Here is a 16935-nt window from a genome sequence, read left to right on the forward strand (position 1 = left end):
TTACGACATGCTTTACGATTTAACGTTTCGCGCGGATACGCGCGCTGGCCCGCTAATGCGAATTCAGCGCGCGTGACTCACGCACGATCAGATATCGGGCTGTGCGCGTAAACCACGCATCGGACCGTCATCTGCGTGCACCGATTTTCGCATCGAATCGGCCATTCATCGGTAACGCGACACGTGGTGAATAGCGTGTGCGCGAACACTCTGTCCTCTCTCTGTGGATTCCCGATTCCCAAATCGATTCGAACATATTCGCTCGGCGGAGATTGTTATTCGGCTTGCAATTTTCCATTTTTTTTGCGGAAAAATTTGGCGATAGGACTGTTACGCGTTTCGGTGGTATCCTTTTTAAACGACTCAATAACGATATATGTCCGTGTATACCTTTTTTGCCGGTAAAAAACATATGCCCCAGTGAGTTTTAATGCAATCAGAAACCAACTGACCTCCAGTTTGCGTTCAGCTATAAAACGCGATTCGTCGCGAGAGCGCGTCGCGATTATGAGAAAATCGCCGTTTGTTTGAGATTACACCGCGCCACGCGCGAATCCGACCGAGGCATTCAAATTTCCGGCGAAGCGCAAAAGTTTTTACCGATATCATTGAAAACAATTTTTTTCCCTTCCAGCAAAACATCGCGTGCTTAAAGCTTTTGCGGGCATATCTGGCGTCGAATATCTCGGGGAAAATTTCTGAATTTTTCTATCCGGGACTTTGCGCAAATTCTAAGTTTCGTCGAGCGTTTCTAGTCACGCAGCTCGATCGACAGAAACGCTTACATATGACAGATATCACGCTGTCCCGTCCATTCTCGCGGGAAGGGGGGGGGGCGGTGCAACTCGAGTCGTAAAGCGACGGAAAGTATTCTATTATGCCGCTGTATGAGGATGGAAATCACATGATGGAAATAGTCGTCTTGTAATATCGTTTGCAGCATGGCATGCAGTAGATATATGAAAAAGAAGAGAGAGAGAGTTCCCATATATTTATACTCTTTATAAATTTCATAGAGTTTCGCCACTAATATGTTAGAGCGATAGTCACTCCAAAAGAGAAAGTTATCACTTAATTTAAGTAAATGCAGGCACTCATACTTATAAGGTAGGAGTGAATTTTCCACTCAAATTTTTAAAGTTACTTTACGATTACTCTACCGAAGTGATAGAATCTCACTCTAAAGCTATAGCGAATCACGATTAGGATCAGCGATCACTAAAGATTGATTGATAAATTACTCTAACAGAGTGAAATTTTTCTCTCAAAATTGTAGTGTGACAATTCACTCTTATGGATCTACAGCACTCGAGAAGAGTGCCTTTCACTCAAATGGAGTGCAATTTCACTCCAACTTATAGAGCGCAATTTTACTCTTTCTTAGGCCGGTATTCATAGTCGGTTCTTATATTTAAGAACATTTTAAGTACAATCTTAAGATGTCATTAACCAATTACAGAGCCATATTAGCATCTTAAGATGCCTATTACTTAAGGACGTTCTCCGGCTCCAGTCGTGCTCAACTTGTGTATTCATGCTTAAAAAGAAAAATTTATTTTACTGAAGTTAATTGTTTATATACAAAATATTACATGTAACATTTAAAAAATAAGAAGTTAACTTCACGCGTGAGAACTCATGCGACGTTGCTAAGTAACAGACGCCTCTCCTCTTCTGTCATTCTGAACCGAGTGAAAAATTCATCAAATCGCGTACTTTACACAAGTATTTCTCGAAACCGAGTACCTACCGCAAGGGTATTGACACTTATCGCATATTATTTCTATTTTTATGGAGCATCGTATACTAGTTTTTCAAAAACATTTAGAGAAAACTTTTTTCACAGTTCATTATAATGTCTGTTTCACAATAGCTCGGAATAAGAATTCCATGTTAAAAGTTGAAACTTTGAAGCTCAGTATCTCGATTTTTAATACCGCGAGAGGTACTGAAATTTACCACGCATAAAACACACCTAAATTAACGTATATTCACAGTTTCAAGAAAATTTAGAGAAAATCGATTTTCCGGAGAACGTCCTTAAGACGGTCTTGAAATAAGATCTGATTATGAATACCGGCCTTAGAGTGGCGAATCACTCGAAGGACGCAGGCTCAATTTTCATTTTTCGTTACACTTGTATTTCACTGATTTTGGGTGATATTTCATTCTTCGACTTTTAGAGAGTATATTATATAAATAATGTATTAACAAATCTCTTTTCTTTTTCTAAGTTGCATTAAACGTTTTTCAAATAAATTTTTTAAACTCTGCCTTGAGAAGCTGCTTTCATATGTTATCATGATTTTAAAAAAAGGTAATTTTGTTGGATAATTAATTATCGAGAATAATATTGACAGTTCAACATATTTTAACAATAGAGAATAAAGCTACAAAATTATTATTACATTACAAAATAATATAATTATTGTTATAAATTTAAAGCCGTTCGAAGGATATTTGGAGGGTGATGGCGAATTCGGAATTGCCCCAGTATCGTTGACAATAGGATTACGCCGTAAATCAGTGCCTTTGGAAAACATAATCTGTCAGTAGGCAAACACGCGTTACGCGCGCGCCGACACACCGATTCATTTTCAGCATAGAGTTCCCGACGGTTGGCAATTACGCGATATTTAACGTTTCTCGCTTGCCGACACGCCGGGGGTTTGTGTGCATCAAATTAGATCCGTCGGCGTTAAACTCATTACAGGGACTTTGCATTTCTTTTTTTTTTCTTTCTTTTTTATGTTCGCGACCGAACTGCGTGCGCCCGGTCTGCTTTTAAAAGAATGCATTCTCGCGACTTGTACTCCCCACGCGACAGTTCTGGATATAATTTCTCTCCCGGAGAAAGAGGGAGAGAGAGAGAGAGATTTCATTTTCAGCGTTAATTACATTTCGGAGACTTAATGAATTAAAATTAAAAACCTTGACAAAAGAATATCCTTTTCGCGCTGCGGAATTTTAATAGGAAACTCTTAACAGAAGATTTGCAGTGTGCTTCTGTGAATAAATCTTCTCGCCTGTGTTATAAGCAAACGTGCGTTATCGTACCAGTTGTGCTGTGATCAGATCTGATTGATCTTACACATTGCAGACATAATTTTTCGTTATATTTTATTGTTAAAATTACTACAAACTTGGGACAATTTAACAACCAACTGACCAAGCAGATTGGTAATTTTTGAAAATTTATTGAAATTTTACTATAGATATATTTTAGTAAAACAAGTCAAACATATTTTATATTTTATTGTAATAGATATTAATCAGAATAGCTCGCATAAAATTCTTCGTGAAATACGTGTTGTCCCACAACTACCACGATTTTCAGGGTAAATTCTAAGAGAAAATTCTCTCTGTGTACAACGAAGATTCGGCAATACAAAAATTCTTAAAAATCTGAAACTGCAGCAATAAAGTAAACATGTGAACTTAATCATGTAATAATTTTCTGTTTTGACTGATAAATAATTCTAAGGGTAAAAACATTCCTTCATAGGCAATCTGACTTTTTATGAAATTGTCCGTTTTATCGGCTCGATATCTAACTTCTTTTATTACGATGGAATTGTCTCATTTTTTTTTACGAATTCACATGCATCAAGCATAAAAACCGGATTGCGTTCGTAAAAGTCTCCAAGTATCGCGTGATCGATGACACGGGCACGTGATCGCGGAAACGACGGCGTTAGGCGAAATTAAGCGTGAGCGATCGCCGCAGATGGAAATTACGTCGGCAGTTTGAGTTTCCAAGTCAGCGTGATTCATGTCCACATATGTCGGCGGCGGACCCGCGCGCCGACGACGACGACGACGACGACAAGGTGCGGAGATACGAGTAACACAAAATATCGGTCCCACCGTCGACTTTTGGGTTTAAAAGCAGTTTTATTCCCGGGCAAAATCCATTCGCGGGCCTCTGCGCCCCCTCCTCGCCGCCCCACGACCCATGGGTAATGCTCGGCACCGTAGTTCAACGTCGTTAAACTTTTTCATCTGCTTTTCAAACTCAAAGCCGGCCGAAAGTTTTTCTTCCGCTTGTGGGGCTCGAATGGTGCCACTACATAAATGCATTCTACCCTTCCGTCCGCCACCCTTATTCCACCTGCTCGCCTGGCCGGCTGCGCGCGGCTCGGCCAGGCTCCGTTCTCTCCACCATCTCGATTCCTCAAGCCCTTTTCTCCACACATTTCTCTTTCTCTATCTCGGAAAGACGTAAGTTTTCCTCCTGGACTGGGAAAATACTTGGCCTCCGCCTTGCCGCGGGTCATTACACCTATAGATTTCACTCTCTTCCGAATGCGCCACCACCTCGAATTGTTAATCAAAACTTCTTTCCGCGTTCGCGCGCCCCGCCTCGATCCGCTTCAGAAGGCCTCGCTACGCCACTTTTCAACCACCGAGACGCTATCGAAGAGAGTCGGAACGTTAATGCTTTTCTCCGACTTACCGAATTATAATTGATCGATTATTTTGCGATTTATTTCGGTTGCTCTGGATTTTTCTGTGGCCCCCTATGCTTACGGAAATTTTGTTCAACAGGGACAACCCTGATGGAAATATCTTACTGAAAATGTAATGAAATTTTACTGAAATGTATTTGAAATTCTCCCTCAATTGATCCCACTTCATTATTATCCCTAATATTATTAATATTTCAGTAAAAATTTAGTTTTTAGTTAAAGAAATTCAGTAAATTTTATAATATCTAATATTTTAAAAAAATCGTTATTACTTTTTAACAATATAATAAAAAAACTTTCCTTATATTTTACAGTATTACATTACATTTCGTAAGGAAAATTATGATTTATTTTGAAATATAATCAGTAATTTTTTAATAATTTTTATTTCATTTTCATCGCTTTTATAGTACTTTCAGCAAAATATTTCCATCAGGGAATACACTTTTAGGAACAATCGAGACGTGAATATTTGAGAGATAATTAAAGCAACGCGTAAAGTTTCGCGCCTTTACACAGTAACGGGCTTCTTTACAATTCATAAGTGTTATATCTCAGATTAGTGTCACGTGATCACGCATAATATTCTCCGGTTTCACTTTACTCTCGCGTCCACAAGTAACGAGTAGTTGGCGTGTCCGGCCACCATCTGATATTTGGTCGGGCTACTAAGCTTTCTCAGTGCCCTTTTCGAGAAAATGCAATTCCACCTTTAGAAATGGAAAATATAATTAATTTGTGTGTAGATATGTATTTCATAAATTTAATAAATAAGTTATTAAATGATTGTTCGAACGAGCAACTCTACTTAACAAATAAACTGTTAAAACTGTTACTTCAAAAGTATATTTAAGTTATTAATTACTGAAAATAAAATTGTATCGCGAGATATGAAGTATTATTGAATATACGAATGTTTCTCAGACTTCGAAAAAAAAAACCGTGTTTGCCCTCGAACCGCGTCGATTTGCGAGAAACGCAAATAACGAGGTGAGAAACAAAGCGTTCGGAACAATTTAAACGGACGCCAACGTATGGGGCCAGACTGAAGCTTGCTCGCGGAATATGGAGCGGAGGGCAGCGTGCAGCCACGCGAGAAACCCTAATGCTAGTTTTTCTGGTTGACGGAGCACAAAGCACGGTGGACCGTGAAGGCGTACCGGAAGCGCGGGATATTGGCAAATACATTTTGGAATATCGTTATATTATATTCCGTCCGGCTGAACGGCGGATCGAAAACATGCGCACGTACGGCTACTTTCAATTTTCTACGATAATACGCGCCGTCGATATAATAACGCGATGTAAACGTGATAATGCGAACGCGTGACGTATCGTCCACACAGCTGTATCGGGCAATAATCTCGCACCTACGTCCCTGCGAACGATCAGCACGCTTCAAAAATTAATCCGCGTTGACGCTATATACGGATGCAACACGCGACTGCGATAGGAACGGGTAATGTAATTAAGCTTTAAATGAGCTCGCCTAAAATGACGAGTCATATTTTAATAAAGCAAGCGTGTGCCTTGCGCCGATGTAGATACCGGCCCGTGTTGAATGTAGGACTTGATGCTCGGCTTGCGCGGGTTAAGTTCGTGTGTATGTATATGAAGCGATATATCCCCGTCGCATCAGCCCTCAGGTTTCCCCGCGTGTAAAACGTTCTAGTTTCAACGGAACCCAGAGCTTTCACCGTAGATTAAAACTAATTCCATAATTCTAACGAGAACAAAGAAGGCGTGAAGCATCTTTTATCTCCCGTGATATTTATTAAGCTTCCGCAGTCAAGTTTGCAACCTGAAACTGCACGCGTGCAGCAACATTTTGCCCGTTTAACGCTGCTCTCGCGTCAAGGAAAAAGTATATCGTATATATTAATTTTACGAAGTGGAAAAGGAGCATAAACCTCCGTGCGTAACGATGTTTGTCAAATTGCAGGGGAGAAGTACGAGCCATCCTTCTCGGACAATGTGTACAAAGTGCACATGAAGCTGATGATACGTTCGGTTGCGATGTCCGATTACGGCAGCTACAAATGCATATCTAAGAACTCCCTCGGCGAAACGGACGGCAGTATCAAGCTCTATCGTGAGTATATTACATTCCCGTCGTTTTAAATGTTTTTATTTAGTTAACAGGCGTTGTATAATTTGAGCCGGAAAACGCGTCTATTGCGACTCTTCTCCGTATTAAAATTTCGTAATTTGCATGGATATGCAAATTAACGAACGATTTTGTTCGTTTTAATCCAAATTAAAACTTACCTCCCCAATACGTCCAACGTATAAATTAACATCCTCAAACGCGTGTTTTAACGGTCGCGAATCGACCGATCGATAATGTTTATTCTTCGTTCCGTCGAACATTTTGATAAATTGTATATTTTAATCGCGCGTTTGTCACCCTTATTTTTACGCGTGATTAATTTCCTCGTTATTCCGCCCCAGCCTCGAGATCCTTAGCCCTGTGAGTTCCGCCGATCGAGATTTGACAATCACGTCAGCCCGTGGCACGTACGATCGCATTATATTATCAAATTGATCGCACAATTTGCGCGGGGGCGATCAAAAAGTGATTCAACGAAGTTACGATAGTAATATTATATTAACGTGATATATGATTTATCGCGGTCCGTATATCTCGACCGCGGAGAGCCAATATCGATTCGCGCGCGCCGGTTTTCGAACATTTGTCAAGCGGGGTCCCTTATCGGCCCGGCGACGCGCGGTCGTCGCTCGTCGCACTTTCTTTCGTTTCGCCACGACGCGATGACCCCCGGCTCCCCGCGCGCGCGTTATCAGAAATCGTTAGCCGCGCGATGAAGAACGTATCCAGCGGATGAGAAATTAAGCATCCGAGACGGGAGAGCGGAATCAAACGACGCGATAAAGCGGAGAGCGCGATTCTTCCGATGAAGACAACGAGAGCGAGATATATATCGGGGGGGTGGCGTAAGCCGGGAAGGGTTTTGAAAAGTGACGCCCCGAGACGGCAGCGAGAGTGCCAATCGTGCGCGACTCGCCGATAACCGGGAATCTCTCCCGAAACGACCGGCGAAGAAAAACGCCCGACCATGGATGCACGCGGGGGATCGACGCGAAATGGAAAAGTCGCGAGGGAAGCATCAAAGTCGGCGTGTTTTATGGCCGACGCACGTGCGCGACAGTGTCCGCGGAGAGAAACGTGTGGTAACGACATACTCGCAGGAAATGGAGAATACGTTATACTCGAGGAAAAATTTTATTTCCGCAATCGAACGCGGATTTGATCGCGTAACGAGGCGTGGACCGAAGCGCGTTTCTTTTCCGATCCGACGGGGGAGGACGGAGGAATCTCGTATCAATCATCGTCCGCGGACGGCAGACAGACCAGTTCGCCGGCATTTCTCTCAAACTTTTCATTGATTCGGTATCAAAGGCGGAGCTCATCCTTCGTCGCGCGATAAGGAGCGCGCCGTGAAAGTCAGCCCCGTGTCTGTCTCCCTTCCGTAAATCCGCATTTCCGGGAAAAGCGGTGCGAGCCGGTGAATCACCGATAACCACCGAGCAGCCGATCCTGCGTTCTCCAACCCTTTGCGCCCTCATCCCCACCTTTGCAAGGGTGCAAAAAGAAGCCCCTTCTATCTATCGATCAGTAATTGTAGGTTTTCGCCTTGGCGCGTCCGCAGATTGAACTTTCCCCCAGCTTTGTGCTTTACTGCGACCGCCGCCGAATCGGCGGATTACTGCTAAGCTGCTTAAATAAGCGTTCGATTGTGTCGACGATTTAATACGCATTAGCATTTTAAACCGGCCTTTCAATCCACGCTGAAAGTTGCTACAATGGCCACCGGGCGTTCGCGCGCGCGAGTGCTACTAGTTTTAATTGCTTAACTTTACTCCAGGCGAGAGACGCGCGAGTGAATGTTTTTTCGCTAACGCGATTGTTATTCGCTTTTAAATAAGATATTTGAAAGCGACGGGGCGCGAAACGCGGTCTTTACATCGCGAATCAGTTTATTTAAAGCTTTTCGTTTGTCCATTAACGTTAATTGTTTTGCATTGAACGATATTAAAGCGGCGGCAGCTTAAAATTTATTTGCAAATATCCAGTATGCCCCATCGAATATTTATTTCGCTGCAGGAATGCAATAACGTAACGCGGCGAGATATTGTCCCGCGCAACTTTATCCTATTTTATTCAATAGTAAATCGCACAGACTGTACATTGTCTACGTTATAGTTTTTCACATTGATACATTGATTTCATTATTGTTGCGTCTGCGAGATCTTATTTTTATACGTAGAAATTTTACGAATGCGGCGCATCTGTTACTCTACAGTTTTGTTTAACAAATTTTATATATTTATATCGAATAGAAAAAAGAATATTAATGCGTCGCATGTTTGACAGACATACCAACGCCTACCACGGAACCGACGACGACGAGCACAGTGCCCGTTCCTACCACCGTGGATCCAGGTAGTGCAATTAAATAAACATTAAATAAAATTCTATATTAAATGGTTAAACAATTCCATTTCTGCGCGCCACTTAATAAATATTAAGACAATTGTTTGAATTATACGTTTCTTTACTAGTAACAGTTATGTAGATAACTAATAAGAAAAATATTGTTTCCAGTGGAGAATATCCAGTGGTCGCGACAAAAGCCCGTGCCCAGTCTGGAGCCGAGCTCTAATGAAATAACCGACGCATCTTTGTCGACCGTCGTGAGAAGCGAAGGTACGCGCGGTTTCCATTATTCTCTTTTAAGCTCTCTTTCTTTTTTGCTGTTATACCGGCGCAGATTTTCGCATTAAACGAAGTTGAAGCCTCAGGAAAATACAAGATACTTTAAATAGAAACGCATTACACATAAAGATCTTGATCTAATTCTATTTTTAATTGTGTTGAGATTTCAAACGAAAGAAACACTTTGCTCGTGTATTTGTTTGCTTTAATATACGAAATTAAAATTCTGACACTATATGAAGTATTAGAGATGTGCGAACTATTCTAATCTAGATATGAATCAAATACGAATCGTATACATTGTCAATTTTATGAAATCATATTTCCCTGAGTGCATTCAGTATTATAACTGCTCGCTGAGCGGTTATAAATATAGCAGTCAAATAGTTTATTTCTAATTTTTGACATGCCCTATGATCCTATCAAATTGCAAGTAAAATTTTAAATATGCGTACAGAAGCTATGAGTATTGATAATAAAATAAACTTATATGTTATTTTATTTTAATCGCTATGTATGTTATTGGATAAGAGTATTTTAATAATTTATCTCTGATTTTTCGCCTAATTGTTTCAGTTGCTGCAACTTTAAATAAAGTATATTTATTAGTTTTATATTGAATATTTAAATATGTTTTTGCTTTAAAAAGAATTTACATTATATAATTAATATTACTTTTCCACATTAAAATATTTTCTTATTATCTACGTGTTAAAATTTAATCTAATAATAACTATATTGTTAATTAAAAATTATATTTTAACAATTTGATTTGAATGAAATTTTGTCAACTCGATTCTATTCAAATTCGAAAGAGGTAATGAAATTCGATTCGATTCGATATCAAAAATCCTTGAGAGAGAGATTCGCACATCTCTATATAAAGTATTAAGAATGTCTTTATTGAATGTAATTGCATAGTAATGTACATTGTACGTAATCAACTTGAACACGCGTCTGCACAAAATAATTGACAGTCTCAACGTGTCTACGTGAAAAATGCGTGTGTCGTATAGGGAACGAAATTTGGAGATTTTGATTTTGTTACACGCGTTCGCGGTGTAGCGGGTAAAAGCAAAGTTTGTCCTTCCGTCATTTTAATACGGCGAACGTTATAAGTGGCAATCCCGCGACTCCGCATCGCCGTCGTTACAATTACGCGCGCCGCGCCGCGCCGGCGACAGTTGCGGTGTTGTCGAAACAAGTTTGAATATTCAAAGCTGCGACTGTGCAAACCTCGCGGAACTTTTAGAGGAAACAAAAATCAGATTAGTCGACTGTGCGACGAAGGTGAGATTTGACAACCGCGCTGGGAATTCAATGGAAACCACGGACGCCCCGGAGAGACCTGTACTTCCTGGTGATTGCAGATCTCCATTATTCGCTAACTGTGGTTAACGTCACGCGCAATAATCCGCGTTGTTCTACCTCGAAACGATTTCGAATTTCGAATGCGCGTTGCATCGAGTGTGATCACTGCGTTTAACATAATTTTTTTTAAGCGATTAAATTCTTGTGTTATAGGAATAATATTACCTCGTATTATACCACGGAGATTCAGCCGTGTTTACAAAATTTAAATTTCTTTTCTCGCCGTAGCGAGATGAAATTTATGTGTATCGGATTTATGTGTCCCGCTCACGGTGTACGTATGGCCGGGGCATTCGTGATTCAAGCAATAAAATGTTGATCTATGCGATCAGCGCTAGGAGGAACGCTTGAAAACACGTCACCTTCCGCAAATACGTTGCCGCGACCCGAAATTCGCCGGGATACGTCGTCTTAAATCATCGCCCCGCGACGTAATGCGAGAACTTACACGCCGCCGGGCAGCGGCGGAACTTTCCTGGCGGAAAGTTTCGCGGAAGGCGCAAAGTTTATTCCGCAAAACTTCCAGCAACGTGCCACGCCGCCTCCAAGTTCCTTCCCCGTACCCCCCAAAAGCCTCTCTCTCTCTTCCTTCTGTCGTTCTCCACCACGACAAACGTGGAACTCTCGACGGGATTTTGATGAAATCCCATGCGGTTTATGAACTACCGTGCTCGGCCCAACTATGGCAAGTAATCTGCACCCGGGACGCCGCGCCGGAGCGTCGGCGTCGGTATCCGAACTTGTTTCGATTATCATGTAAACTGGCGGGTATGAGCGAAGGAAGTCGCGGCAATTCAGAGAGCAACGAGAGTTGGACGCGATCTGGTTTACGATCCCTCCATCCGCCGGGCGGGCAATGAGAATAGCGTTGCTAACAACGCAAAAGGTAACCGCGAAAGTGCGCTAACGTCGACGGTATAAACCCCAAAAAGAATACGTAATAAGCGACAAAGATAGCGACGAAGATAATGAAAGATTCACCCGCCTCTTCTGTTACCCGAAGTAGAAGGAACTATAAATTTTTCCTCGAGTTTTCTTTTGTTCTCAATTTTCGTTTTTGAATATTCCACGCGGCGCGAACGGACGTCTCATCTCGTCGTTTGATAGCGCCGTAGAATGCCGGCTATCAATAATATATTACTGGATCTGGCGATAACGTATGTCTCATTGATTATTTTCAGAAACGCGACTCCGCGGCAGACCGAGCCACGAGGAGGGCCACGAAGCCGAGAACGTCATCGACACTGATAGCCACAAAAGCGTCGACAGTGACGTCGGGCAGCGAAGAATCGACAACACGGCGCAATCGATGTCGTCGAAAAGCAGCACGTGGCACTACCTGACCCGATCCAGCGCGGCGATTTGCATAATCGTGCTCTCCGCCCTGTCGTAGTCACCGCGGAGTGAGGATGATTGAGTCCGGATATCCTTCCAGCTGCAGCACAAATCCTGCAATCTTTCCTTAACCGCAAGGGATCAATTAACCGGCGAATAGTGTTAGATTCATCGAAGGATCTCCGTCAACTATTGACGGCTGAACAGGAAAGACGATTATCACTTGGGACTATGAATTTTTATTTTACCTTCGTTAGAGATTGGCGACATATATTACTTGTATTATAGATCGTTATGATAAATTGTGCCGTCTTTTTTTTTCTGTCGTTCAATTTTTTCATGTTACAGCGCAAGGATGGCATTTGGCAAAAAGTTGAATTTATTACAATTATTTAACAAAATTGACATATATTTTGACATATTTCACACAAATCAGTAGGTTACAAAAAGAACAGGATGGAAATTTTTCGATGGCTCTCATCTTGGGTATATATATCTTCAAATAAAGGGATGAAAGGGGAAAGTAAATTAATTATTTACATACTGCAACAAAAGTCATGGAAAATCTCAGAAAATATAAATTTGATAAAAAATTACAAAAATTTTGACTGGTTTGGCAGTTCTAATGTTAAGTTTACTTGCAACCTACAAGCATCAGTTACTGATCAAAAATAATAAATGTAATTCGAGCGATAACTTAACATATTGACTGCCGAATATAAGTTAACTCATAGGCGATGCATAGATGGACGCCAGCTATTCGCCGATTTGATGTTTTAGAAGGATGAATAAGAATTTGATTGTGAGTTTTGATAAAGAATAAATATAAACAAGTAGTATATTAAAATAATATGCTGATATAAAAATGGCATCGATTATAGAGTTACTTAATTGTACAGTGACAGTCAACGTGTAAAAATGTCTGCGTCGCACCAATGTCAACGTTATTTTATTCGTTTAAGTTGATCGTGTGTTTACCTTTAATTTTTATCAAAGATTCTTTTATAAAGGATTGATAACACAGGTCTACAAAATTTTACTTATTTTCTGTGGTCTTGAAAAAAAGAGTTGTTTTCTATAGTATTTTGTACACTGAATCCGAATCCGCAAGCAAAAATGTTCGATTACGTCAAGTTTACTAGAAAAATGGGGCCTTTAAAAAACATTTCTGACCATTTTTGAAGATTTGTAGCTGAACCCGATGTCCGAAAGATTTTTAAAACGATTCAAATTAAAGCTCGAACATTGTATTTTAATATGAGAATGTCAAAATTTTTACCACAATTTTTGTTTTTAAACTTTTAAAAATAAAGTGTTTAAGGTTCGATGGTCCCTGCGGTAAAAGATTTGACACTCTCATATTAAAGTACAATGTTCAAGCTTTAATTTGAGCTCTTTTAAGAGTTTTTTCACCGGGTTCGTCAGTGTATCGTCAAAAATGATCAAAAACGCGTTTTTAGGGGATTCAATCTCATTTTTCTCGTAAATCTGACGCGATAAGGCATTTTTTATTGCAAATTCGGATTCTGCACAAAAAAAACTATAGAAAACTATTTTTCTCTTCCAGACCGCAAAATCATGCAGACTTGTGTAATCATTCCAAATCTCTTCGATGTGTCAGCGGATTTCCAAAGCCATCGGGTGTATCCTAGAAATGACGACGGCGTGACGACCATTTTCCTTATCTGATTCCACCGTCACCGCTAAATCCTTCTCTCCAATCTTTTTTCTATCGGCAGAAAGGCTTTCAGGTCGTGCGCATCGTTAGCGAAACGAGATCTCCCAATTTCCCTCAAAGAGAGGTCGGCTGATTTTTCTTTTCGTGTGTGGGTGGCTTATCGGAAAGATTTCATACTCACATCCGAATCGTAATTATATTGATAGAAAATCGATTATGGGGGGCAGTATTTTTAAAAAAATTTGAAGAAGTATTTACGTGTCGCATTTTTTTTCATTTATAGGTACATGTCAAAAATTTATTTGTCGCATTTTCGTTCCACGAATCAACAAATCTCTGAAGTAAAAACTATATAAAGAACATATATCAGACTTGAAACAGACATGGAAAAATTTTTCTTGTAAGATATGTATTGCTCGTGTTTCCATCATTTATCCATATCGTTTTTAGACTCGATCGATAAGTAACTGTCGCCAGTGATTTGCGTGAATGCGTAGAAATTTGTATTGAGATGTTTATAATGTGATTCAATAATAATTTGAAATATTAAAATATTATTTATTGATATTTACACCGATTTTGCATAGAATCTCAATACTCGTGAGCATAAAGCCCTTGAGAATTATTTTCATGCAGCTCACGTTTTAATTTTACTTACAAATATAGAGAAAATAGAATAGTTAACCCTGTGTACTTTACGCTCCCTAAGTAGTAACGCGTTAACTGAAGGAAGTCCAGCCCCATTTTAATCACAGAGCCATTATATATTAAATCGCTCGCCACAAGTAAAATATTAAAGCACAAATCGGTTGATGGCTTGTGGATCATGCATGGACGATGAAGCTCCAAACGTTTCCTGTGTCCGTCATTTGTGATTGACGCAGCAATCAGTATGTTAACGTTTATCGCGATGCACTGGCAAATTTTAAAATTATTATAAAATATCTTCCGATCGATCGTTTTTCATTGTGACAAAAATGCTACAGATCTGTTCTAGTCATATCTCTATTCAAATGTTATTGTCAGTGCAGAGGGTTAATCGATCTATAAAGCTAAATGTATAAATTAGTATGTAAGCGTAGAAATTAGCGTGCGATGTGTGCGAAAGTACACGAAAAGTGACTCTCGAATACGGTGCATGAAATTGCAACGAAGCAACCGGGACTTGTAAATTTTCCGAGGATTAATCACTTGCATATATTTGTAAATAATATTATACGACCGTATGGATATTTCCATAATATTATCGCTGTACTAATTGTAAGGATTGATAAGGACACGGTTTTGTATATATTAAGTCCCCTCGAACGCGTATAAAATAAGAGTGTGAGTAGTTGTCGACGTTTTTATATATGTGGACGTTTCTGCAAATGATTAAGTTATCGTATCCCTAACACGTTATCAGGACGAAATTCCAGATGAGAGAAATATATGATCCTCCTTGCGTTATTCTACCAATTAAGACTAAATCGCAGTGAATACCGTTTTGAGTTTTACAACGGAAAACGTAACGTTCCTACGTAGTTACGTGCAATCAAGTGTAGTTAAGCTACTCTTTTATATAATAATTAATTTACGTATAAAAAAGATTTATATTAATAAACCGAAATTAGTAGAGAAAAGTCCCCTATTATGAGATACCACATCTATTTTGCGTGATTGCCGGAAGTTTATGTGTAGAATTGAAAATGTAGTAGGCGAGTGCACGCACGATCGTATAATGAATTTTCCACTAAATAAGTTTTACTCTAAGGGCAATAAGTTCGTGATGAAACCAACAGATAGAACCTATTAGTTTAGCAGAAACCTCGCTATCGCATATTAGGAACCAATCTCATAATAGGGGGCTTTCCTCTAATTTTCTCGCCAAAAATATGTGAAATATTTTTGCGACATATTACTTACATCTTCTTATTAATACTGTTAATGCAATTCGATATCAATTTGAAACTCGCGGTTCAGAAAGAGCGTCTGCAAGCGCGCCCTTGTACCGCGCATGACAAGCTTTACGAGCTTTCGAAAAAATGGCGCGTTGTTTGAAATATCAGGTGATCAGGACTTGTATGTACATTGCATTTATGGACGTGGAAAAATTCAACGTCCGCTCAATAATACAATCGAGTTTTGAAAATTAATTTAAGAGTATTACACACTCTACAATTAATTCACAATTCTACAATTAAATCACTTGATATGAACAATGTATGTCACAACTCTCAGGAGCTCCTGGAATCCAGATGTAAATATTAACTACAAGATTACGTACTGTAAAGTGAATGCAATCGTTGTAAATAATTCCAGCAAGCTTTATATGTTGTTATAAGGTGATACACGATCTATCATTTCGTATTATTTACTTATTTGAAATATAACTGAACGCGTGCATATATTTCTTACGAATAATATTAATTAATCGAGAATTTCAGTTCTTTTTAGTTTTCTTATATGTACATACATCAAATTTCAAAATTATAAATAATATTTAAAAATTTAATGCCTGTAATTGAGAGCATCTAAGATTGACATAAAGTCTAAAATATAATGTGTGTCGTATTCATTAAATAAATTATTAATTAAATTCGGGTAAATATCGTGTATCATTTGAATCCAGATTTTCGTTAGCCGTAGCGCCTGTCGATGAAAGAAAGATCAATTTGAGTGAGCTTATTGCAGCTTTATAGACATTGATATTCACAGAATGGCTTTAAATGAAACTTCATAGATGAAAAAAATCCCGAAACGTATTGTAAAAAGAATTACGTTTGTTTTCATTAACGTAATAGTAGAAATGAATCATGTTGTAACTGGATGAGCGAGTGCAAATGGAATGAATAAATATCGAATGTTCAATCTACTTTGTATAAATCCTATTTCAGTTTTATTGATTTATAAATTTCTGTTCTTTGATATAGAGCCTTTTGTAATAAAATTAATTAAATAATTTATTAAATAAATAGCATAAAATTATTCTGTATTACTCAATACAATATCAATATTTATAGTCAATCAATTTATCTCCTTCGCTTATATTATTTCTTCTTAAGAATATAATTTGTCTGCATTGTTGCATTTAATTGTATAGCGATTATTTGCGAAGACTGAGATAGAATTGTAATTAACTTATTCCGCTCCTTTTTAAGATTATAATCTTATCCGTACTGTAGAAAGATATAAATAAAGTTGGAGTTTTTTGATGCAGTAGAGTTTCCATTATTTGCGGCATTTTTCTTGATTTTTTGAATTTTACGCCAAATTTTAAAATTAAAAATTTTCATTTAAAAAAAATTGCGAATTTAGAAATGCTCAATAATCTTAAGATATTTTGCTTTTTCTCGGGTCTCTTG

The 16935-nt window shown here is 39.0% G+C and overlaps 1 protein-coding gene across 2 annotated transcripts in view; it reads left to right on the plus strand.

Moving 5' to 3' along the window:
* LOC139818626 (neurotrimin) overlaps nucleotides 1–16789 on the plus strand; it is a 145943-nt gene extending 129154 nt beyond the window's left edge. The window contains exons 7-10 of one of the 2 annotated variants that reach the window (XM_071787421.1): nucleotides 6412–6561; nucleotides 8866–8934; nucleotides 9097–9198; nucleotides 11760–16789. In XM_071787421.1, the coding sequence (XP_071643522.1) occupies nucleotides 6412–6561; nucleotides 8866–8934; nucleotides 9097–9198; nucleotides 11760–11971 (533 nt within the window). In that variant the 3' untranslated portion in view covers nucleotides 11972–16789. The remainder of the gene's footprint in view (nucleotides 1–6411; nucleotides 6562–8865; nucleotides 8935–9096; nucleotides 9199–11759) is intronic. The other variant, XM_071787422.1, reaches the window with a different exon arrangement.
* The last annotated feature ends 146 nt before the right edge of the window (nucleotides 16790–16935 follow it).

The sequence above is a fragment of the Temnothorax longispinosus genome, chromosome 9 (genome assembly GCF_030848805.1).
Source record: "Temnothorax longispinosus isolate EJ_2023e chromosome 9, Tlon_JGU_v1, whole genome shotgun sequence".
Lineage (NCBI taxonomy): Eukaryota > Metazoa > Arthropoda > Insecta > Hymenoptera > Formicidae > Temnothorax > Temnothorax longispinosus.